The following is a 25920-nucleotide window of genomic DNA, read 5'->3' on the forward strand; positions in this document are numbered from 1 at the left end:
CAACGACTTCTATTCTCATAGCACACCAAAAAAGACCTCGATGGATTTCGGAAGCTATTTCATAGATTTTTGCAAGAAAAGGGACCTTCTGTGGATTGGGGAAAAATCCAGAGACCTCCAGAAGATTCGGTAAGTTTTGGATAAAATGTAGGAAAATTTAAGGTAATTTCAGACACTGGTTTAACTTTGGGGGGTGGGATACTATAGGGTACCTGTAGGAACCATCAATTCAGACATTGAAACTACAGAGATAGCCTGCTACTACTTTCCTTTCTTTTAGACCCATCTATCCAGTCCTGCAGAGCACTTATGAAAGTCTAATCTCCCTATAACACTACCTCATAACTTAACATCCTTGAATGTGAGGCAGTTCTTTTGTTCAAACACATGGTAAGAGCTTCATTATGTTTTCTTCCTTCTATCTCCAAACCATCTGATTTCTCATTGCCTATAGGGTCATGTACAGTCATTGTCAGCTACTTAAAGCTCTCCCTGTGCTTTCAACCCATCTTTCTAGCTGTATTTCCCTTGCCTGCCTTTCTTGAACCAACCCAGCATTCCCTTCACATGCATAGTATTTCCCTGCTTCTAGACTTCTGTGTATCTCGTTTCCTTGGAATGCTACGGGCTCTTCACCTATCAAAATCCTGCTCATTCTTTGAGGCTCAGTCTAAATGACTCCACCTCTGTTGTCAGCTCCTAGCAGAAAGCTGCACCGAAGAGGTGTAATGCGTTAGTATCGGAGGTTCAAATCCTAGCTCTACTGCTTTTGAGCTTTGTGTAAAATGAGAATGATACCAAATGCTTTCTGTACTTCACAGGGTTGTTATGAGACTGTCTTAAGAAACATATGGAAACATGTTAAACCATGAAACATTTTGCAGATGTTCGTGGTTATTTCTATCTTGCTGTGGTAGTAAGCCAGCCTAATTAGTAGCAGTTGTTTGTATGCATGTGTTGTCTTCTTACTAGTCTTTGAGACCAGGAGACCATGTATCCTGAGTTGAATGATTGATGTAAATTAAGTGATTGTTTCAGGGACAGATTTGGTTAACACAGTGACCTTTCTTTCCTTTCCTGTCAGCAGTTTTGACCACTGCTGCTTGTGGCATTTTTCACTGAAGGTAGAAAAGGCTTGATGGAGTGGAATAATTGTATGTAGATAGTTTATCTCTTATGTATCTGTAATCTTAAATAATCTAATATTGGTTTAAAAACAGGGCTGTTTTAAGCAGGAGTTTGGCGAACTACTGTCTGAGGGCTGCACCACTGCTTGTGTTTTGTAAAGTTGTATTGGGACATAACTGCATGCATTCATTTGTATACCATATCTGGTGGCTTAAGCTAATGGAGTCCCTCATATTTCTTCCAGTGAGAAAATCTTAAATGTAGTTCCTGGTGAAGAGTACTTTTTTCCCTATATGTCAAAATTGTCTTTCAGTTATAAAACTTTTAAAAATTATAAAATTTTTAAATTTTATAATTTTTAAAAATTATAAATTACATGCTCACGGTAAAAAAAGAAAACAAAGCAAAAAAAAAAAAATCCCACCTAAGCGTTCACCTTGAGGAGTCTCTCATTTTTGATGTTGAAGTTAAAATTCCTCTTGTCTGTAGTGCTTGCCAATTACAGTGTGTATATACATATATTTTTTTCTTTAGTGTCTTCTATTTCAGTCTTTGATTTCCTTCGCTCTAGTGATATACTGTGATTTATTTTTCTGCTTTTAAGTGGTAGAATTAATCATATTTTCTCCTGAAAAATTATTTAGAGCAATCTTCTGGATAGGTATATAATTGTAAAAAGGAACTAGTTGTAAATTCAGTCAGATTAAAAAAAGAATGTTTGGGAGTAGGCCTAAAATTATAATAAAAAATTTATGCGTTACGTATTTTCCCACTTTAAATACTTAATATTTTTGCTAGGTATTTATTCCTAGTTGAAATGACTTTACTTTTCTGATTAATGACAGACCTGGGGATAAAGCTGTGGTTTTCTTCTTAATTCTTGCAGACTTGGGAATTTCTTTTCTCATTACACAAACTTAACCTTTTTTTTTTTTTTTTTTTTTTTCTTGCTGTACGCGGGCCTCTCACTGCTGTGGCCTCTCCCGTTGCGGAGCACAGGCTCCGGACGCGCAGGCTCAGCGGCCATGGCTCATGGGCCCAGCCGCTTCACGGCATGTGGGATCTTCCCAGACTGGGACACGAACCCTTGTCCCCTGCATCGGCAGGCGGACTCTCAACCACTGCGCCACCAGGGAAGCCCAAACAACCTTTTGATGATAGAGCCTACCTTGAAGGAAGGCACAAATATGTATTACTTTCAGTATATTTTATGATTCAGGATTCTGCTTTGCCAATGGAGAAATCTGCCTTTGTGTATTTTGAGAGAAGATTATGATACATAGTAGGGTTTCTTGGCGTGGGGATTGGAGTGGGGGGGAGGAAGCAAGTAGAGGGATCAGAACCACCTAGGGATTTTTCCAGTTCAGCGCCACCATTCCAAACAAGGTCTTGACAGATCCTTTCAGGAGGCTATGCCCCGGCAGTGAGCTGTAGTTACTGATAGGAATGCTGAATTGATATAGAAAAAAAAAAAAAAGAAAGAAATAGAATATAGAATTCTGGATATAATATGATTTTATGAAGTCTTTTCTCTTTCTGTTTATAAAAATGTAAGTCTCCATTAAAAATATGTCTTTGGGGGCCTCCCTGGTGGCGCAAGTGGTTGAGAGTCCGCCTGCCGATGCAGGGGATACGGGTTCGTGCCCCGGTCTGGGAGGATCCCATATGCCGCGGAGCGGCTGGGCCCGTGAGCCATGGCCGCTGAGCCTGCGCGTCCGGAGCCTGCGCGTCCGGAGCCTGTGCTCCGCAACGGGGGAGGCCACAACAGTGAGAGGCCCGCATACCGCAAAAAAAAAAAAAAAAAAAAAAAAAAAAAAAATATGTCTTTGGGCTTCCTGGTGGCGCAGTGGTTGAGAGTCCGCCTGCCGACGCAGGGGACACGGGTTTGTGCCCCGGTCCAGGAAGATCCCCATGCCACGGAGCGGCTGGGCCCGTGAGCCGTGGTCGCTGAGCCTACGCGTCCGGAGCCTGTGTTCCGCAACGTGAGAGGCCACAGCAGTGAGAGGCCCGCGTACCGCAAAAAAAAAAAAAAAAAGTCTTTATTTTAAAGCCTAGGTTGTGAGCATCTTTTAAAAAATGTTCTTATAATCCCATGTGCCCTTAATGTTGAGGGTTGTGAAATGCAGAGGGAAAAAATAAGTTTGCTCTTTTAACTATGTTATGAGCTTCTTGAGGTAACAAATGTGTCTTATATACTCTGTATGTTAACTATTAGCTTTAGCAAGTAGTTCTGAGAATACAAATTATAGGTTAATATTCATTCGCCTTGCTTCCGCTACACGCCTCCGGCTCCCTCCCTCTCCCCAAGACTCCCAGGCTTTTTACTCTCTGGTCATAGAGATTATATAGAGGTCAGTTTTCCTTTCAAAACACAACATTATTTAGTGAACATAGGGTTTTTTTTTTTTAAGCATTTTTAAAAATTTGTTTTTGGCTGCGTTGGGTCTTCGTTGCTGCGTGTGGGCTTTCTCTAGTTGTGGCAACCAGGGGCTACTCTTCGTTGCAGTGCGCGGGCTTGTCATTGCGGTGGCTTTTCTTGTTGTGGAGTGCGGGCTCTAGGCACGCAGGCTTCAGTAGTTGTGGCACACGGCTCAGTAGTTGTGGCTCGAGGGCTCTAGAGCACGGGCTCAGTAGTTGTGACACATGGGCTTAGTTGCTCTGCGGCATGTGGGATCTTCCCAGACCAGGGCTCGAACCCGTGTCCCCTGTGTTGGCAGGCGGATTCTTAACCACTGCGCCACCAGGGAAGCCTGAACATAGGTTTTTATTTTTTAAATGCAGGTGATACTGTACCCTCTTAACTAAAAAGAAATTATCGTCAGAGAATAGCCATTTAGAGTGACATTTCTCATGTCATCCTTGCATACAAACATTGTCATGACAGAGGATCTATATTTTTGTGTAGGAGTTGGCCACCTTGTTTTGTAAATAAAGTTTTATCAGAACACAACCACACTTACTCACTTACATATTGTCTGTAGCTGTTACAATGCTGTGATACTACAATGGCAGAGTTGAATAGTTGTGATGAAGACCATACGGCTTACAAAACCGGAAATACTTCCTTTCTGGACCTTTATGGAAAAAGTTTGTTGACCCCATTTTAGTATATTTATTTTTAGAAGATCTTCAGTAGTTTACTTCTTTGGTCCCCAGAAAACTGACCTCAAATGCCTTTTTCAATTCAGATGATTACATTTGAGGTAAAACTATCTTTTTGTAAATACTAGATTGGAGGATATACTTATAGAGAGACACTGAAATTTTATGTTGTCAAGTTTTACTTACTCATTCTTGCCTACTGTGTTGAATACTTCATTTTAGCTCTGTCAGTGAGCACATATATATATATTTTTAATTGAGGTATAACTAACATACAACATTTTATGACTTTCAGATGTACAACATAGTGATTTAATTTAACATTTGTATGCATTGCTAAATGATCACCACTGTAAGTCTAGTTACCATCTGTCACCATACAGAGTTAATACAATGTTATTGACTGTACTCTCCATGTTTTACTTTACATCCCCATGACTTATTTATTTTATAACTGAAAGTTTGTGCTTCTGGATCCCCGTCACTCATTTCACTTCCTCTTCCCCTTTGGCAACCACCAGTCTGTTCTCTGACATACGTGTTTTTTTTTGAAAAGCCTATTGAGCCCATATTTTATTGAATTATGCTTAGAAGAAGAACGCAATTTATGGAGTTATGCCATGGATAATGCTTTGCCCCCATTTTGTGAGTGTTAATCTTGATGATTACATTCATTTAGTTATCTTGATATTTAGCTACTTAAGGAAAGGTTTTTTTTTTTTTCTTTTTTTTTTGCGGTATGTGGGCCTCTCACTGTTGTGGCCTCTCCCGTTGCGGAGCACAGGCTCCGGACGCACAGGCCCAGCGGCCATGGCTCACGGGCCCAGCCGCTCCGCGGCATGTGGGATCCTTCCAGACCGGGGCACGAACCCGTTTCCCCTGCATCGGCAGGCGGACTCTCAACCACTGCGCCACCAGGGAAGCCCAAGGAAAGTTTTTTAAAAAATGTATTAAGGTTAATGTTTTCGACTAGCAAGGAGGGACCAGTCTGCATGTACAGCTTCATTGGGCCATTTAATTGCTTTCTAGAGAGGCCGTAAGAGTGTCTTTTTCCTCGCCAAGCTTAATGTTTGAGCTTAAGTGTTGAGGATGGAGAGGGATGGGAAATAGATAAAAGAGATGGGAAGATACAGAGCCTACTCAAGAAGGTACTGGGACCGACGGGTTCTTTTGAGCCCTAACTTAAAACCTTTTATCACCTGGCTGGCCATGACCTCTGGTGACAATAAAGTACATTATCATTTATATGAAAAATATTCTCTAAAGAAGGCTTTTTCATTTAGATAGGAACACAAAGTCCCTGGTTGATTTATGATTGTCATTGTTCTTGTTTTAAAGTCCTCAAAAGGGTAAGGGTGTATTTGTGAATGGGGAGGAGTTATATAGGGTCAACTCTTTTTGTTTGTTTGAGACAGAGAATTGGCATGAAAAATATCGTATCAATGTGGTATTTAGCTTCAGCAGATTTTTTTTGTTTTGCTCCACAAAATAACTGAGAGCTTTTCTTACTCTTAGTCTTATCAGTACAAAAACATTAAAACGTGTTTAAATATAATAATAAAGCATTCTGAGAAAGTAACAGTGTACGTGTACAGAGTAAAAATACAGATTTTTAAAATTTGTTTGTCTTTTGGAAGGTGAATCATAATATATTGTGCAGCTAATGTTTGCACATCTTTTTTTTTTTTTTTTTTTTTTGGCAGTACGCGGGCCTCTCACTGTTGTGGCCTCTTCTGTTGCGGAGCACAGGCTCCAGGCGCGCAGGCTCAGTGGCCATGGCTCACAGGCCCAGCCGCTCCTTGGCATGTGGGATCCTCCCGGACCGGGGCACGAACCTGTGTCCGCTGCATCGGCAGGCGGACTTTCAACCACTGCGCCACCAGGGAAGCCCCTTCCACCTGCTCTTTAATCTTCCTCCGTAAAACTTTTTTTTAATAGCCTCTGGCCTTTCCCCCCTGCCCCACCTTCATTTCTCCAGGGCTGCTCCAACAGTGTGAATTATATAATTAAACTAACAATGTACACTGCTTTAATCACTTTAATCACACTGCTATTTAGTACCTTAGAGTTTAAAGCTAGTATGCATCATAAATAGGATTTGGTGTTAGAGGCTTGAGTGTTATTTTTTAGGAAATTTAGGATTGTCACAGTTATTTTGAAGCATCTTTTGTCCACAGACTAACAGGAGGGTTGACTTATAGGGGAAATGTATGGTGATTTTAGTGAAGAGCTAGTCCTAGTCACATAAACAGATTGGCTTTTGGACTTTGCATCTCTTCTGTTAGAATTCCTTTCCAACTCTCTGGTCATCACCCTTTGTCCTTTCTAATCCATACTGAAGTGGAATGTTCTTTGAAAACTACCAGCCTAGCTGATAAGGATATGGGCCAAATGTCTCACAAGGTTGACTAATTTTATGGTTTTAGCTCACTTCTATAAAGGGGTGATGTACATATACCTGTTTGTAGTATTTGAATTTTTTTTTTTACCATCTGTATATATTTTGCCTTTAACAGTTAAAAAATATCTAAAAGTCTTTGAACTTCCTAGAGTGTCTATAAAAAAATTCTCAATTATAGTAAGGGTTAGGGAGCAGTTGGCACTTCTCTTCAGTTACCTCCTACTTTGTAGGATCATTTGCCATCTGTAATCACTCTGTTTCTTGTTTTTGTCATTTAGGTTTTCTGTCAGTTCTTTTACTGTCATCTCTAGTTTATCAGGTTTAAAGTATACAGTTGTAATAAGACTATTATGATTTTAAATCTCTTCAGCATTTTGGAAGTTGCTACAATTTTTTCCTTAATTAATTTATTTTTTTATTATTATTTTTTGGCTGCATTTGATCTTAGTTGCAGGGTCTTTGTTGAGGCATGCGGGCTCTTCGTTGCGGTGCGTGGGCTTCTCTCTAGTTGTGGCGTGCTGGTTTTCTCTCTCTAGTTGTGATGTGCAGGCTCCAGAGCGTGTGGGCTCTGTAGTTTGTGGCACACGGGCTCTCTCCTTGAGGTGCACAAGCTCAGTAGTTGTGGCTCAAGGGCTTAGTTGCCCCACGGCATGTGGGATCTTAGTTTCCTGACCAGGGATCGAACCCACGTCCCCTGCATTGAAAGGCAGATTCTTTACCACTGGACCACCAAGGAAGTCCTGGAAGTTGCTACAAGTTTTAATGGGAGGGCAGTAAGTATGGGACTTTGAGAGGCAAAAATATTGAGGGTAAGAAACAAAATGCTATAGGTAGGTAAACACATGAGAATTGAATAAGTTAACAACTTACAATATGTGTTTAAATAAACTTTTAATTTTAGAATAGTTTGATTTTTGTTACCCGTATTCATTTTTAAACTTCCTGCTGAGTCAAAGGAAGCACAAAATAATTGCTAAAAATGCTTATGGAATGTTTCTTCCATGCGCAGAAAAAAAAAAGATAGCTGAGAAGAAACATAGAAATGCCAGAGGGGTACCTATAACTAGACTAAATATGGAAAAAGGCGGAAGTAAGCCATTAAACAAAGATTTCTTTTTATAGAAAGGCTTGTGAAAGACAAGTGTCTTCATTGTATATAGTCCTAAAGCTCTTGGGAGATTGGAAAGTTTTCTATTATTTCAAAAGAGCATGAAACAAACACTATTCCAAAATTTTGTGTTTTTTAATGAAGCAAAGCATTAAGGATTTTTCATTTAAAAATTTCATAAAAACCTGTGAATGTGCAGCTCTGTATTCTATAGTTAATGCTTATTTTCAGTGTTGGGGTGCTTATGTCAGATGTACTGAATCCTTTGTGTTTGTTATCTCATTTAATATTCACAACAGACCTGGAAGATAGGTGCTATTATTATGCTCATTTTAAAAAGAGGAAGCTGAAGTTCAGAGTTAGTAATTCGTCTAAAAGGAAGAGCCCTGGTATGAACCAGGTGGCAGGCTCCAAAGACCTGTTTCTTTCATATCCTTTAGTAACAATAATGGAGCTCTTCAAGGAGTATAGCCCTATTTTCATCTCTAGTGCGCAGAATGGGGCCTACTTTATGTGCTTATCAGCAACAGTAATAAGAGCAATAACAGCAGACATTTATTCTGCGCTGATGTGCCAAGCATGTTCTCAGCTTTCACATGCATTTCCTTACATGATCCTCAGATAAGTCTAGGAGCTCGCTGTTTTCTCTGTTTCACAATTGAAAGCTCTGAGACTGGGTGGTTTACTTAACTATTAAGTAAGTGGCAGAACCAGAATTTAGGCCCAGATCTGCCTGAGACCAGGCTGTTAACCACTCTGGTATGTTATAGAGCAATCACCAGTTGCCATCCATGTTTGAAAGGAACTTGAAAGTGTTTAAAGCGTGGCTTTTCCATCATTTCTCCACCTTTCCTTGAGTAGAACTGTTGAGTAGGCTCCACTCCTTCCCTTAGAGCTTCAGATATCCTCACTTGACTTTGAAGTTCTAACAGCAACACATTTAACAAATATTTATTAAATGGGTACTGTGGGATAAGCATTTATCTAGGCATCAGAATACAAGTGAACAAGATAGACAAGGGCCTAACACTCAGTGGAGCTTTATTCTGGTAGAAGAGAGAAAACATAAATGTGTAAAGAAATAAGATTATTTTAAAAGACTCATTTCCCATCGCTGCTGTGCTGGCCCAGGTTTACCTCAGCAGTCACACCTCTCCCCCTGGCTGAAGACAAGGGTCTCCTTTACTCATTACTTTTACTCTACAAATTTATCAAATATCCACTATTTTAATTATTGGGAATGCAAAAATAAAGACAATCACTGCTCTTAAACACCTTACAACTTTGTGCAATGCTTCCCAACCTTTCCCATGTAATAACATACACAGAAAATGAATGGGGTAAGTACAAGAGGCTGTTTAAAGCTGGGAGGAGGGCTTTGGCTGCATCAGGGTCTGTGTAGCTGCCTGGAGGGCTAAAGGAATGAACAACACAAGCATGCAATAGCAAACCAATTTTGAATATTTGGTTTAGTGGGGAGATGTTTACACAAAGTTACATTTATAGTACAATAGGATAATAGCTATGAAGGTAGTTTCAGAGACAGTTCACTAACGCACTTCCATCCTAGAGCGATTAACTGGTGTTCTCCATTTTCTTTGAATGCTTGGGTCTACTCTTAATCATCCTAAGTTCTTCTCTTACTAAGTGGAGTGGTTTGTTCACCAAAACTTAATAGTGTTTGTTCCCAAACCTGTTCATACTAGTTATAGTTTTGTAATGACATAATGAAATTAAATTTTATGAATGAAATGGGCTTAAAAAATGTATTTCCATGAAAATTGAGTTGAATGCTTTGAGAAAGTTGGATAAAGATGAGTAGCCAGGGGCCTCCCTGGTGGCGCAGTGGTTGAGAGTCCGCCTGCCGATGTAGGGGACACGGGTTCGTGCCCCGGTCCGGGAAGATCCCATATGCCGCGGAGCGGCTGGGCCCGTGAGCCATGGCCGCTGAGCCTGCGCGTCCGGAGCCTGTGCTCCGCAACGGGAGAGGCCACAACAGTGAGAGGCCCGCGTACAGCAAAAAAAAAAAAAAAAGATGAGTAGCCAAAAAGAAAAAAAAGTATTGTTAAATTAGGTGAGGGCGAGATAAGTATGAATCTTCTGCACGCAGATTGTTTCACAGTTGACTAAGATCTTGGTCCACTTTGAAGAAACGAAACTGGAAAATCACAGATGGTATCTTATTGGTGTGGTTTACATAAGTTGACAGAGCTCTGGTCAGCAGATCCATACCATACCAAAGGAAAAGATCTCTGTGAACGACTGTACTATTTATTATTTGTAAAAAGTTGAAATAGTTTATGTACCTAAAACTTCTTCATTGTTCTGTGTTTGAACTTGTTTTTTAAATCTACTGTCTACCTATCTAGAACGTTTTAGATAAGTGGGTTCCTGGTACATGTAGCAAGTGTAGCAGGAAAGAGCAGCTGGGGAGTTGGAAAGTCCTAAGCAAGTTAGGGGTGAAGAGGTGACATTAGAACTGAGTCTACACAAGGTAAATAGGGACCATGTCTGCAGTTCATTGTCGATTTGGAGGGATCCATTTGGCTGAACTAAGAAGGTGCTGGAAAATAGAGGAGATGAGAGGTTATATAGCAGGCTTTATGTAGCAGGCTAGTTGGAATGTGTTTTTAGGAGGTAAGTGAGGAGTGGCTCTCTCACTCTGAATTACATAGGAAATTCCGATTTCTTATAGTTCTTGGTTCCCACTGAAGAAATGGCTACTTTTAATTTTTCCTGTTTTGTTTTTCTTTTTTCAACACCCTTTATCAGGGCTAGCAGTTTAGCTTCCTTGCAGTTTAGCTTCTATACATTAATGATGTGTATTGAGCAATTTTTTATAGTTTAAAACTTCTAATCTCATGATTTTGAGCTATAATATTCTTAATCATATACTTATTCAACAGGTATGTGAGAAATTACCTCATGCTCAGTGTCAGTCATTAATATATTCCACCATTACAAAACCACCTCCCTATGTATACTGAATTCATTCTGCCTTCAGTGTACTTAACAGTTTTTTTTTTTTTTTTTCCAGTTTACCTGTAATGGCAGGGAGGTCAAGAATACAGACTCCAGAGATTTAAATCCCAGCTTCATTACTTCTTAGCCACGTAACATTCAGCAGGTTATTTAACTGCTTTACGCCCAGTCTCCTCACTCATAAAAAGTAGACATAATAAAAGTAAAATTTTAATGAGTATTATTGAGAATGCATGTAAAGCATTTACTGTGTGCCAGGCACTCTGATAAAGACTCAGTAAATGTTTACTATTGTTGTTATACATTCAATAAATATTTACTAAGTACCTCTTAGATGTCAGGTGCTATCCTGGACACAGTGAAAACAACAGAATTGTATTAAGGTTACAGATGGTATTTCTTTTTTAAGTTCTGTAACTTTTCTTATTTAAATATTCTTTGTCTTTGGTTATGAATATATATTTATTTGTTATCAGTATATTTAATTTGATATCTGTTTCATTTATGGTCATGAATACTTTAATTCTTTCTGTGTGTCTTATTTTTTGCAAAATATTCCATCAAGTAGGTGAGCCATAGTTTACATCCCTGTAATTCTCTTGTATCAAATGTGTTGGTAGTTTGCAATTTTTGTTGTAATAGATAAAGCTCATCTATCTCTAGTGATTTTTCCTGATTGCAGAGATAAATTCAAGGAAATTCTTTAACTTTCTGGATTACAGGAAGTCTGTGCTCCTTAGTAGCTGTAAGGCCAGTGAGGATAAGCAACATAATGTTCTCTGTTATGAAAATGATTAGCTGTACTATTCTGTTTTATTAAAGAGTTTTATTGAAGATCCACGTAGTGAAAGCCCCAGGGTGGTGTATATAGATTATCTTTAACCAGCAACTCCATCCATGTTTATAGATTTTTTTATCTACTAATCTCAAGATAGATGTGAAGCCTTGTTTCAAAGGACTATTGTCGCTGTTAAAAGAATTGGGCACCCATTCTCATTTTGTGTGGACATTTAGGTATTTAAAGGATTTGTGTGTTCGTTGTGGGGTGTCAGGTTTAGTGAGCAGGGGAAGTTTTGCAGAGCGTTCTTGGCATTGGATTGTTAAAGCTTAGGTGAAATTGTAGGAAGGTTGGTGGATGACCATTATAAGATTCTTTGATCATCTATCATTGGGCGTGGCAGAAGTTGGGAATTCAAATGTTTTTTCTTAATTTTTTGATGGTAGGAAATAAGATAATGAATCTAACTCATCACTTGAAGGAAATATAGTAGTAAAAACAGTTGACAGAAGTGTGAAAGTTGGGAGTTTGTACAAGTGTATCAGTGTGTGTTACTTCTGGAAAGTCTCCTGTAGTTGGGCATGTAGGTTGACTCTTATTTTTTTCCTATTATAAAAACTGTGTAATTAAAATACTTATATATAAATCCTTGCATCTCAGAATTATTTCTAAGAATAAATATTCAGAAATGGTGTTGTGTTTGGAGGATATAAAGCTTTTAAAGTTTCTTATTAGACATTTCAAATTCCTTTCCAGAAAGTATACCAGTTTGCACTCCTAGTCACATTAATTTATTGGATCAACAGCTATATTTTGAGTGCCAACTGTATATTAGTAGAGAACCATACTGATAAAGCCCTACCCTCATCTAGTTTTTAGTTCATAATCTAGTGTAGGCGTGGATAGTAAAAGACATGTAATGTAATTTCAAGTAGTGATAAGTGACATGAAAAAAACAAAGGTAAGGATATAGGGAATGAGGGAATAGAGGTAATATTTTAGAGAGGGTAGGCAGAGAAAGGAAAGGCCTCTCTGAGTTAGCATTGAGTAGAGACCTACAGTCTATTGTCAGTCTTGCTACATTTATTAAAGCATTGAGTATTACTGTTTTTAAAAATATTTGCCAGTTGAGATGAAAAATATTTTAAAATTTTTATTTGATTATTAAGTTGAATTTTTTCTTTGGCTTATTTGTGTTATGTTAGTTGTTTGTATTAATTTAATATGGAACCATCCTTTTATTTGTAATAATTGGTTATTGGACTTTGAATTGCTATGATCCTTACCTTTATGTAACAAAAAGGCACAGTATTCAAGTTTGTCTCCCCCGAGAGGGCAGTATGAGACTTAAGATGAAAATAAGTGATTTTTATGATTCTAGCTCCTGGTAATAGTTCTTTCTGAGATTTTTATTAAGGTTGACTTTAGTAACTGACGTAGCAGATTGTAGTGAAGGATATTGTGCATGAGTTATTGGGTTGGTGCTGATGAGTGTAATTGTTTAGAAAGCAGTGTTGCTGCCAGGATTTCTGACTTTTTCTTTGAAAGGACCTGTTTACTTACTCCCTCTTACAAATTTTTGCTTTTGGACATGTGTGGACTCAGTGTATGAATAGGACAGTTGATTTCCTCCACTACTGGAAAAATTACCGTTTTCCTGTCTGTAAGGTCTAGTTGACATGTAATTTAGAATAATTAAAATTAATTTAAAAAGAAACAAAGATGTGGGAGTTAATATCAATAGCTGACAAAATTAAAATATGTACTTGATTTGATAGTTTGTCTTGTGTTCTTATAATTTCTTAACTGAAAGAAGACGAAAGAACTTTCTTAGGAAATGTACTTTTCCAGGCTTAGCTTATAATGTTTAGTATGTGATCGTTCTGTTTGTTTCCTATCACAGAGGGATCATTTTATAATTACTACACTAATATTATGGCCTGTAAAAATGATTTTTTATGCAGCGCATAGTCTTAGATTTAGGTTTTCTTTATCAGAATTGTATATAATGTTGGTTAATTCAGTACTTTTTTATAAAATTAAAATAATGATGTTTGTAATCAGGTTTCTAATTAGTGATGACACCACTTTTGTTTGAAACTTAGTATTTAATAAGACAACAAATAAGTTCCAGAGAATGGATTTCATTTATTAATAGCTGTTTGTTCCATTCATTTATTCACTTATTTACTCAACAAATATGTGAGTGCTGCTAATGAGCATGACACATAATTAAAGGTGATAGATATGGTAGGGGGAGTACCATATGGCAGTTACTGCCTTACTGGAGATATGGAGCATTGAACAGACGATTTGGAGACAGTATAATAATTACTGATAGAAGCTGGTAGTACCTGAAGCAGGAAGTGGGGGCTTTGTCAGACTCCCTCCTGGTCATATGAGTATCACAAAAAGTGATTTTGCTATGTGGTTCTCTGACACCTTGACAGGGTGTATATGTGTACCTGCACATATACACCCACACAAAAGACTAACTTTTTAAAAATTTCTTTTAATTGTGGTAAAATACACATAACATGAAATCTACCATCTTGACCATTTTTAAGTGTACACTTCAGTAGGGTTAAATATATTCCCATTGTTGTGCAACCAATCTCCAGAACTTTTTCATCTTGCAAAACCAAAACTCTATACCCATTAAACAACAACTCCCATTTCCCTCTCCCCCGAGCTCGTGGCAACCACCATTCTGCTTTCTGTCGCTATGAATTTGACTACTCTAGGTACCTCATATGAGTAGATAAAAGACTTTTTAATCTTAGGTTTTCCTTCTGTTGTTTTGAAAATTGCTGAGTTCTGCTACCAACTACACATCCTTGGTTTTGCTTTCTTGGATGAATATGCGGGGATACAAAAGCCTGGGGGATTGTTCTGTGGCAGCATTGTTGCCAGCCGAACTGCAAGCTGACACGGCCTGAAGGAGCGCCTGCTCTCTGGCCATCCTGAGAAGTCATCAGGCAGCATGGAGCCAGGTTAGGAGGAGCAAAGTTTGGAAAGGCAGAGATATTATCAAAACCACAGAAGACCGTCTTAAACCAGGGTTTGGCAGACCTTTTCTGTAAAGGGTCAGATGATGAATATTTTCGGCTTTGTAGTCTGTAGTCTCTGTCGTGATCGCTAACCTCAGCCATGGTAGCATAAAAGCATCCATAGACGATATGTAAATTAATGAGAGCGGCTGTGTTCCAGTAACACTGTGAAAACAGGTGGCAGTTCTGACTGTCCCACAGACTATAGTTTGTTGGCCTCTGTCTTAAACTGTCCTCAAGGTACACATAACTGGAGAGAGACGGGGTGGAACCCATACCTGGGAGATCACTGAGCTGGTTTGTGACTCGGAGCAGAGAGAGAAATTGAGTTTTATCAAATTTTTTTGCTGTATTTTATCAAATTTGTGCCATCGATTATAAGTTGTACCTTTTATGTACAACTAAGAAAGAAAAAAAGTGCAACCAATTAATTTTCAGATCCCGTTGGTTGTATGATGCATCCTGGTTTCAGAAATGTTCAAGTGTGGGGTGGGGTGGAGAGTGTGTCTGGATCAGTGATGTAGTGATAGCACAGCCAGCACCTGTGTTCTTACTGTGGCCACACATTTTGCTTAGCACTTCTCACGTATTGTCTCATTTATCCTCATAACAGATCAATGAAGTAGATGAAAAAGACTTTGAACAGAAAAATAATTTGCCATAATAAGCAGTGGAATCCAGGATCCAAACCCAGGCAGCCTGGCTAAAAGCCTGTGCTCTCAGCTACTTTACTATCCTGCCTCATTCAGTTCTGGAGCAATCTTTTTATCAAATGATAAAATTCATGCTGAAATTGATGTAGTTTATTAAAATGATTTGAATCAGGTCATGGAGGAACCAGCAGCTACATCATTTCCCTTTAGCATGGCCTTGCAATTTCAGACATTTCTCAGGGCAGCCAGAGTACTGGTTTTCATCCATTACGTGCCTGCTGGTGCCCTCAAAGAGGAATTATTATTTATGAACCTCTTCTGGAAATGTTTTTAAAATGATAAAGTTTCCAAGCCAAACAAAACTTGTGCTGGAAGAAAAGTCTTGGTGCTGTGTGCACAGTAGTATCTGTGATGCCAGCCAGCACTTCTGGTCCTGCTACTGCAGAGGAGAGTAAGCACCACATACACTGTAATTCATCCTCTTCTGCATCTGTGAGCGTTGCATCAAAGATTGTGCAATCCTGCATGAGTAAGGCAGACTTCACCGAAGATGACCTTACTGACTTTTGAAGATACAGAAAATGTATGAGCCATTGAGTTCTCGAAGTCTTGGAGAATTCTGGTGTTCCTAGCACAAGCCTGCATTCAACTGACAGAGCAAGCTGTGAGAGCTTGCCTTGGAGAGAGTCGAGGTTTTTAGTACTCAGGATCATCAAAAAAGAAAGTCAAAACTGAATGGCAGTTAAAGATGGCAGGCATCTCAAAGTCCATCTACAGTGTCAACTTCTAATTCAAGCCAAACAGAAGCCTTTTCATTGAAATTCAGTTTGGAGAGTTAGTTTATTTTTTCCTTTATTTGCATGTTAACTTTCACTGGGAAATAAACAGCATCTCTTATAAAGATTATTTTTATATTCTGTGAATGAAATTTCCGCATTTGTGAAGTTTTGTTTCTGGGGGGGATGGCATTGCACTTTCCTGAAAGAGAGTCCATTAACGTCTGATTTTCACAAGTGACTGATAGCTCATAAAGCCTGAGAATCACTGCTCTGAACTGAGATGTGGAAGATGAAGAAAAGGCATTTGGTGAAGTTGAGTTTGCATGAGGGGGAAAGTGCAGAGACTTGCAAGCAAGAGATGTGGCACATTAGAGAGCCCAACGCTGCAAGTCCGTGGAGACCAGTGTGTAGGGAGAGTAGGAGAGCAGAGAGCAGAAGGAAAAAAGGGCCAAATCATTACAGACCTTGTATACCATGTCTTCTGTTTGGGATTCAATCCAGCTACATTTAATAGTGAAACTCAAAATAATAGAGTAAATGTAGAGAGACACAATCCAGAGCTAGTATGGCAACCTGGTGGTTATCAGGAACCTGCACTTCTCTGTCTTGCCACTCTGCTATTCTCACCATATCTCCTTATGGTCCCCGATGGCCACCTGAATGAACTCTAGTCATCGTGTCTTCATTCCAAACAGCAGGAAGGGGGACAAGGGGCACAACCCCTGCCCTTTCACAGAGACTTTCTGGAAATCTTTCAACTCACTTCCAGTTAATCACAGTGACCAGCACTTTGGCACAAATACCTGCAAGGGAAGCTGGAAATGTGGTCTTTTTGGGGGGGATGGTGGTGTGCCCAGCTGACAATCAGGGTTCTGAAATGGAAGGGGAAAAATGATGTTGGGGTAGGCAGCTAATGACCTCTGCCATGCCATGTCATTGCTTTGCTTTGTGAATGACGTAATTAGGAGAGAAACATCTTCAAATTTTATTTTCTAGAAGATCACCACCTGCAAGATAGAGGGTGGGTTGGAGGGAGGTAAGGGGACCATAGAGACCACTAGGTGAGAGGTGAGTGGGATGCTGACTGTGACAACAGAAACAGTTTCCTGAGGCTGACAGGACTTGGTCATTGATCAGATGTGAGCAAGCTCTTGGCTTGGCAGTTGGGTGTGTCTTGGTGCCATAGAGACAGGAGCAGATTGCTGGAAAGAGGGGGTCTACTGAGAAGGGGCTTGAAAAGGAACAGGAAGAAAGAGGAGGAAAATAGAATGCGGTGTTTCAGAAGTCAAGGAGAATAGAGCATTTCAAGATCTAGGGAGTGGTCAATTGTGTCAAATGCAGCTGAGAGCACAGAGAAGTACTGATGTTACGGATAGGATTTAGCAATTAGAAGGATGTTGATGACCTTGGTAAGAGCAGTTCATTGAACTATGGGGAAAACCAGATTGCAGCAGGTGAGCGAGTGAAAGGGAGGTGAGGAAATAGAGGTGAGTGCAGCAACTTTTTCAAGAAGCTTTGCCTTTAAGAAGATGGAGAAAAGAGGGATGTCAGTATGGAAAGGGATGCGTGAGTGTATGCATTGCTGTTTTCTTTGTTTTTTAGATGTCATATATTTGAATTTGTTCATGCTGATGGAAAGGAATAGAGAGGGAGAGGTTCATGCTGAGCCTGGGAGATTGATGAAACGGGGATCTTGAGATGGGCACTGGCAGAGAGATTGCCTTAGGGTCGGGGACAGCTCTTCCTGTGACGAGAAGGAAGGGGGAGCAGCAAAGGTGGAGATGCAGGGAGGTCCCGAGGATCTGATCTGGTGGCAGAAGGTCGAGGCATTCCCATAGAGGATGGCTTTATTTGCTCTATGAAGAGCAGTTGAGCGTATCTTGGTGGCCGTAACTTGGTGGCAAGTGTGTTGGTGGAGTATGTGATGATGTACATGATTTGCCGGCTTTTACTGAATGAGAAAACAAATCTCTGGATTAGGTATGATTTTTCTGTCATTAAATTAATTGGTAGGAGCTTTCAAATGACCCAGATTTTGGTCATTACTTTTAGAAATGTGAAGTGAAGAGACAATGTGAGCCTTGGTACACAAAGGCTGTGCAGTGAGGGTTTGGTGAATAAGCTGATGTTCTTGGAACACTTCCTGTGCATATGGAGCGTCATTTCAAACTCTTTTTTACTGTTACACAGCTCTTTTCTTTCAGGCAAACTTGCTTCTGTTGAAAAAAAAAAATTTCGGATTGCAATAATCACACCCTTGTGAACCGTAACAGGGCAGCACTGTTAGCTTGTCTGGCACCGTCTCCAGGAATAGCACGAATATGCTACCAAGAACCAGGTTATACTGTTGCTAATGGGAACATGTCTCCATGATGGTGTGATGAATTCAGCTTTTCTGATAACTGAAAAGTAAGTTGTGAGCAGACTTGACAAGATACAGATCACATTAGACAGTTTTTAAACGATCTGTTTAAAATCTTTCAGTTTCTGCAGAAAAACTAGATTGACATCCTAGAGGGAAAATGTTGTTTAAAGTATGTTCTTTCATAGATTGCCAACTACTTTCTTTTGTTCATTCCCCAGAGGAAGTTGGGTGTTTGACCCATTCTTTTCTCCCAGTGAGAAGAGAACATGAGGGGCCTCGTCTCCGCTGCGCATTTTGAGGGAGTCTCATGCGGTTTGCCCCACCTCACCTTTAGGGGTTGCCCTGCTGTATATTTACGTGCAGCAGAGGTCTTCTTAGAATACTGAATTCTATTCATGTCTGAATAGAGACATGAAAGAGAAACAGGGTGATCAGGATTGAAAGCACAAAGATAGCACTAGTCACTGACTAAAGGGATTCAATCAGAGTAATATCAAGGCCACATCTGGCAGTGCATGGTACTCCCTGTTGTCTCCCAACACCTTCCATCTTTGCCTGAATGGATGTCTTTGTGCATTCTCCTGGGGGAGCTGAGGAGAAGAAAGTGGAGCACAGGTCTAATAATGTTTTTGTGACTAGGTGTGTCCAGCATAACTTCAGCTGTTGCCAAGCAACCTTCTAACACAGGTCCCCTTGGCTTGTGGAAATAAACCGAGCTCTGTGGGATTGCTTGGTGAGGTCCCTGGTGGAGGGTGTGGATAGCGTCACCAACAGAGAGAACTTTTGTTGGCATGTAGGGTGATTTGTGTGATGGGAAGCTGAGCTTACCACCTAATTTAACCTGTAATAAGCTGTAGACCAAAAGTGTCCTGCCTTCCTGGACTCACACAATCGGTGCCTTTCTGTGTGTCTGTGTCTGCGTGTGGGAGTGTTGTGGGTATAAGTCGAAACCTAAGTAAAAGTGGAGGCTTCGAACAGCAACACTAACTTGATGACTCTGGACATCTTTCCCCTGGCTGTACCTTGTTACTTCACACCTTGTGACTTCTTCCCTTTCTCTCCATAGTCCTTTTCTTGTTAACAGTCAAGTTCCTCAGTGGTACTGGTATTTAATTAGCTGCTTTTAAGAATTAGATATAGCAAGACAAGTAGGTGTTACTGAAAGCACCACCTAAAGAACCATGGTTCCTTGACATTTGTAGGGTGACTCCCTGCCCACTTAACTTGGGGTACAAGGTTCTAAATATGGCACTTCACAGAGAATTCTGGGCCCTAACCTGAATGGTAAACAAGTCTTTCTACTTATGAGTTGCCTGGGCCTGTACCCAAAAGTCTTCATTAGCTCGGTTTTGGAATTTAGTGTTATGCTTGGATCAGCTTGTTTTATTTCACTCCAAATATTTGAAAAGTAATTCAGAAGTACATTTTAAATTTAAACTTAAGTTCTTAAGATACCAGTCTTGGGAAGATTTGAATTAAAACTAAAAGTATACTTAATATACCTTTTGGCTGAAGGCCAAATGGCCTAGTGTTAAAATCATTATGAGGCTAAGACCTTTTATTTATCACCATTATAGAATAAATTTGGGGGATACAAGAAAAAATTTGTTTAGCCTCCATAGACTCAGTCATAAGGAATTGTCTTCTTAAAGCATTCTAGTAAAATGCATGTTTTGAAGATTGATTAGTGGGAACAAAACGTATTTTTTCTCTAAATACTTTATATTCTTTATGGTATGTGGATCAAAGATGTTTTATCATGAACATACATGACTTTGGAGGGTTTCTTTCTCCTGGTGAAACTTTAAGGCAACAAGGTTGACATTTGGTTTTTAATTCATCTGCACAGGAGGTGAAAAATCCCTATTAGTACTTTTTCTAAAAATGGTTCCTAAACCTCACTTTAATGCTTGTGAGTGTTAGTATACCAAACAGTTCTTCAAAGAGTAGAATTAAGATATAATCCAGTTTACATTATTCTGCCTGATATTATTATTATTTAAATTTGTGTAAACATTTGTTGGCTCAAAAAGGAAATTACGTTCTTCCTAAAGATATCTGATATACTCAAATGTAGTGTTTATGTGTTTGGTTGAATGTCTTGTGATGTGATGTCAGTGACATTAAAGTGAAAAAAAAAGATTGTATTGAACAAAGAAGGATTTTGGCAGAGTTTTATTAAAACGAATTGAAACATAATTCTCATCCCTCAGTTGATTTTTTTTAATAGACCATCTAGAACTGCACATGCCACTAGCCATGTGTGTTGATTTACACTTAATATTAAATAAAATTAAAACTTCAGTTCCTCAGCTGCATTTAGCACTGTCTGGAGAGTGACAGTGAAAAAAATGCCATCCTATTGATCTTTTGACTACATACTTAAATTTCTTTTTACATTGTTTACATTTTTGTAAAGTTTTTGCCTTGAAATGACAGGCCGCCCATCCCTCAGAGATACTAGTAAATTCACAACTCAGGTGTTGAGCAGTGTCTGAAACCCCAAGCCCTGCCATTCTGTCCTGTTTTCATATGTATCCGAAAGATTAGCGTTTCCTTAGATTTATACTTTTAGAACTGTGGTTACACCTGTAGTGTTCTTTTCATTCTTTTAATTCAAAGTTAAGAGAGTATTGTTATGTTCATTAAATTCAAATAAGATAATCCATTTTCTGATTTACTAAACTAAGACTTCAGAACATGTATTCTATTCCAGTTTTAATACCTGCAAATGGAATAAATAAGTTATTAAAGGCTCAATTTGCCGTAGAATTTGCCAACCTGTACCTGTATTCCAGTTCTTCATATCAGTCCTGCCTTCTCTCAGATCTGTTGCATACACACACATTAACTTTATTAAATAAAAACATGTTTCTGGAAAAACCTGCATTAATTTGGAATCTCCTCAAACATATAAGCCACTTTAAAAAAAGAATGCTAAATAAACCTTGAGGACATTGTGCTAAGTGAAATAAGTCAGTCACAAAAAGACAAATATTGTATGATTCTGCTTGTCTGAGGCACCCAGAGTAGTCAAACTCATGGAGACAGAAAGTAGAAGGGTGATCGCCAGGGGCTGGGGAAAGGAGGGAGTGGGGAGTTGTTTTCTAATGAGTATAGCTCCCGTTTTGCAAGATGAAAGAGTTCTGGAGATTGGCTGCACAATAATGTGAATGTACTGAATACTACTCAACTGTACACTTAAAAATGGTTAAGATGGCTATAAGATGGTTAAGATGGCTAATTTTATGCTATACATATTTACTACAGTTTTTTTAAAAAGAATGTTATAAAGCTGGTTCTCCGACTTAAGGTTTTCTTTGAGCGTGTCTTGGCTCTTCCTGGCCCTTTGTGTTTTCATACATACATTAAATTGGCTTGTCAGTTACCACACAAAAAACCCTTGAGATTTTTATTAGGATTGCATTGATCAGTTTGGGGAGAATTAACATCTTTACATTAGCAAGTCTTCTAATTTACGAACATGATAAATAAATCCCTGAATTTAGTTAAGTCTTTTAATTTTTCTCAAAAATGAGTTCCGTGTATATAATCTTACGTATCTTTTGTTAGATTTACTGCTAGATATTTGCTATTTGCTATTTTTGATGGTTTTATTATAAAAGATACCTTTTAAATCAATTTTATTTTCTAATTTTTTTACATGTAGAAGCAGTTAATTTTTTACCACCTTTAAACATTTTAAAGCATACAATTCAGTATTGTTAAGTACATTCATATTGTTGTGCAACCAATCTCCGTTAACTCTTTGATCTTGCAAAACTAAAACTCTCAACCCATTAAACAGCAACTCCCTGTTCCTGTTTACCACCCTGCTACTTTCTGTCTCTGAATCTGACTGTTTTAGGTGCCTCATGTAAGTAGAATCATACAAGTATTTGTCTTTTTGTGACTGGCTTATTTCACTTAATATAATGTCTTCAAGGTTCATCCATGTTGTAGTATGTATCAGAACTTCCTTCCTTTTTAAGGCTGAAAAATATTCCATGTGTGTATATACCACATTTTTTTTTTATCCATTCATCTGTTGATGGACATTTGAGTTGCTTCCATTTTTGGCTATTGTGAATAATGCTGCTAAGAAGGTGAGTATACAAACATCTCTTGAGAGCCTGCCTTCAATTCTTTGGGGATATACCCAGAAGTGGAATTGCTGGATCATATAATTCTATTTTTAATTTCTTAGGAACCACCATATTTTTTTCCTTAACAGGTGCATCATTTTACATTCCCACCAACAGTGCACAAGGGCTCCAAAAGCAGTGGCTTTTTTTTTTTTTTTTCTAATTTTTGACTGTGTTGGATCTTTGTTGCTGTGCGCGGGCTTTCTAGTTGTGGCGAGCAGGGGCTACTCTTTGTTGTGGTGCACGGGCTTCTCTTTGCGGTGGCTTCTCGTTGTGGAGCACAGGCTCTAGGTGCGCGGGCTTCAGTAGTTGTGGCACGTGGGCTCAGCAGTTGTGGCTCACCAGCTCTAGAGCTCAGGCTCAGTAGTTGTGGCACACGGGCTTAGTTGCTTCGCGGCATGTGGGATCTTCCTGGACCGGGGCTTGAACCCATATCCCCTGCATTGGCAGGCAGAGTCTTAACAAATGCTCCACCAGGGAAGTCCCTAAAAGCAGTGTTTTTTGTTGTATTTTTAATACTGACCATGTATCTTCAATGTTGCTATGCTCACATTATCCTAACAATTTATTTGTGAGGTCTTTGGATTTTTCTACATGTAAAATCATATCATCTGTGAATAATGACAATTTTGTCTCTCAATGGATACATAAACTGAATACTACATGGCAGTGAAAAGTGAATGTATTATAGCTGCATGCATTAATGTGAATAATTCTTAAAACATAACATTGAATTAAAGAAGCAAGTCACAAGAGGATACTTTATAGTATAATTCAACTTATTTAAAAGTTTAGAGACAAAATTAAGTAAAATATTGTTATCATTATGAATGCATACATAGGTGGTAAAACTACAGGGAGTCAAAGTCAAGGTGGTTGTTACTACTAGGGGTGGAAGAGGAATATGATCAGGGACAGATGCATGCAGGCTTCTACGCTATGGCAATATTCTTTTTAAATTTAGGTTATTCTTTCTACCATGTATGTGTATTTTATAAACTTCTGTATTTGTGATATTTCACAATGAAAGTATTTTTAGGTGAAATTGGAAAACATAGGCCTGTCTCACCATATGTAGAAAAAAAAATTTGCTTCTATGTATTCTATTTTTTTTTAAAGTATTCAAAGAAACACTAAATAGGTAAAAATATTTCCGTACTAAAACAGTTTTACCTAAAATGAATACATGAACTAGGGGTTTTTAGTTAAATTGATTTTCACACCCTTGTGAGGCTTCTGTAAATATCAGACTCTTTTCTGGGAAGTCAGAAGTAACTGCTAGGGACTTGCTTGGTGGCGCAGTGGTTAAGAATCCGCCTGCCAATGCAGGGGACATGGGTTCGAGCCCTGGTCTGGGAGGATCACACATGCCGTGGAGCAGCTAAGCCTGTGCGCCACAACTACTGAGCCTATGCTCTAGAGTCCATGAGCCACAGCTACTGAGCCCCGTGCACCGCAACTACTGAGCCCACGTGCTGCAACTACTGAAGCCTGTGTGCCTAGAGTCCATGCTCCACAACAAGAGAAGCCACCGCGATGAGAAGCCCGTGCACTGCAACGAAGAGTAGCCCCCACTCGCCGCAACTAGAGAAAGCCCACGCGCAGCAACGAAGACCCAACACAGCCAATTAAAAAAAAAAAAAAAAAAAGTAACTGCTAAATGGAAATGGAAATTCTTGGCTTTTAAAAGATAATTGGAAAATAATTGGCTTGGTCCCATTTGCTAATAACTCTTTTGAGTAGATATAATGTGCCTAAGAAATTCTCAGTAATAGATACTTGAAGTGTATGACCAGGAATCCACATTTGACATGTATGTATTTTTGACCAAGTATAAAGGGATTTTTGCCTTCACAGCCTGATCACTGAAATGTGAGCCCATCAACTCCTTTTCCAGTCATAGACTTTATTCATCACACACACATACACACACACCATCACACACACCTACATGTAGTAGAACATGAAAACAGCAAAGTGTATGATAGGGTTTTATTTTTTCAGTCCCCTCAAGTGTTATCTATCCTCCACCATCATGTAACCAAAGAGTACATTTGATGACCTATTTCATTAAAGAAAAATAACAACAAATGTTCTGTAAATGGATAGAAAATATACTGTGATCTTTTTAAAAACTTTCATTCTTGTTATAAGATGTTTAGACTTGCTTGTGCCTCTTCTTTAAACAGAAGAATTTGAGCTTCCACTGTGTCATTGTTCCTTCCCTGTGAGGGAAAAATTGAAGATGAAGGTTCTGTGCTCATTTTGAACTTGTTTTACTGTTTACACAACTCATTTTCTTTCAGGCAAACTTGCTTTTGTTAAAAAAAAAAAGTTTTTCAGATTGCAATAATCACACCCTTGTGAACCATAATAGAGCAGGTACTGTTAGCTTGTTTTGAGTATTTGGCACTGTCTCCAGGAATACCATGAATATATTACCAAGAACTGTGTGATCATATATATACTTCTCCAGAACTGAAGTAGATTCATAGTGTACCAGAAATAGTCACAGATTTGATGAGTTTTGTGCACCCTATTTGCTATGTTGATGCAAATTGAGAATTCTGAGTTTTTGAAGGTAGTCCAAGAGACTTAGGTGTTCTCACCAGCCAGACAAATATTTGTAGACTGTAACTTTTCCCCCTCTTGTACTCCATTGTACTGTAAATGAACCGCTGAACTACTTCTGTGTGCAAGGGAAGTTGCCAATGAGAACTTGATTTTGAACCAGAAGGGCCCTGGACATTAAAGGAAATGTAGTTGAAACTTTCTACAGAGAAAGCAGACCTCTCTAAGGAAGCATGGAAATAATCTTGGTATTGATTTGGTTTAACCTTTTATAAAGCTGTTTGAATTAGTCTATAATTTTTTTTTTTAATTTCAGATTCAACCCTATGAGAAGATAAAGGCCAGGGGCTTACCTGATAACATATCTTCTGTGCTGAACAAGCTGGTGGTGGTGAAACTCAATGGTGGTTTGGGAACCAGCATGGGCTGCAAAGGCCCGAAGAGTCTGATTGGTGTGAGGAATGAGAATACCTTTCTGGATCTGACCGTTCAGCAAATCGAAGTGAGTAGTAGCTGTTAGCCTTTCTCATGAGCTAACAAAATCATTTTTAGTTTTTAGGGTATTGTAAATGTTACCTTATAAAATAACAGATGTGGATTTGAACTAGTCAAGGAGCTTGCTATCTTTAGTCTCTTTATTAGTGTATAAAAAAGGTTTGGTGTTCTAAGAGCAAAGCCTTAGGGTGATGTAAAAGCTTTTGATCTTTAAATAGCATTTGTGGCGCTGAAATCTCTGGATCTCTTCGGATTCTCCTTTGATCTCCCCACCTCTCTCCCCACCTTTCTGTCTAGTGGTAGCCTTCATCACAGCTGGGATGATCTGGCTTTATTAACCCTTTATTCTCTGGGGAGAATTTC

General features: G+C 38.9%; 1 protein-coding gene across 5 annotated transcripts in view; it reads left to right on the top strand.

The window, feature by feature from the left end:
• The window catches only part of UGP2 (UDP-glucose pyrophosphorylase 2), a 52765-nt gene that overhangs the window by 17547 nt on the left and 9298 nt on the right, over positions 1-25920 (top strand). For all 5 annotated transcript variants that reach the window (XM_060116711.1, XM_060116709.1, XM_060116708.1 and 2 more), the window contains exons 3-4: positions 22-129; positions 25379-25564. In XM_060116711.1, coding sequence (XP_059972694.1) covers positions 22-129; positions 25379-25564 — 294 coding nt within the window. The remainder of the gene's footprint in view (positions 1-21; positions 130-25378; positions 25565-25920) is intronic.

The sequence above is a fragment of the Mesoplodon densirostris genome, chromosome 14 (assembly GCF_025265405.1).
Source record: "Mesoplodon densirostris isolate mMesDen1 chromosome 14, mMesDen1 primary haplotype, whole genome shotgun sequence".
NCBI lineage: Eukaryota > Metazoa > Chordata > Mammalia > Artiodactyla > Ziphiidae > Mesoplodon > Mesoplodon densirostris.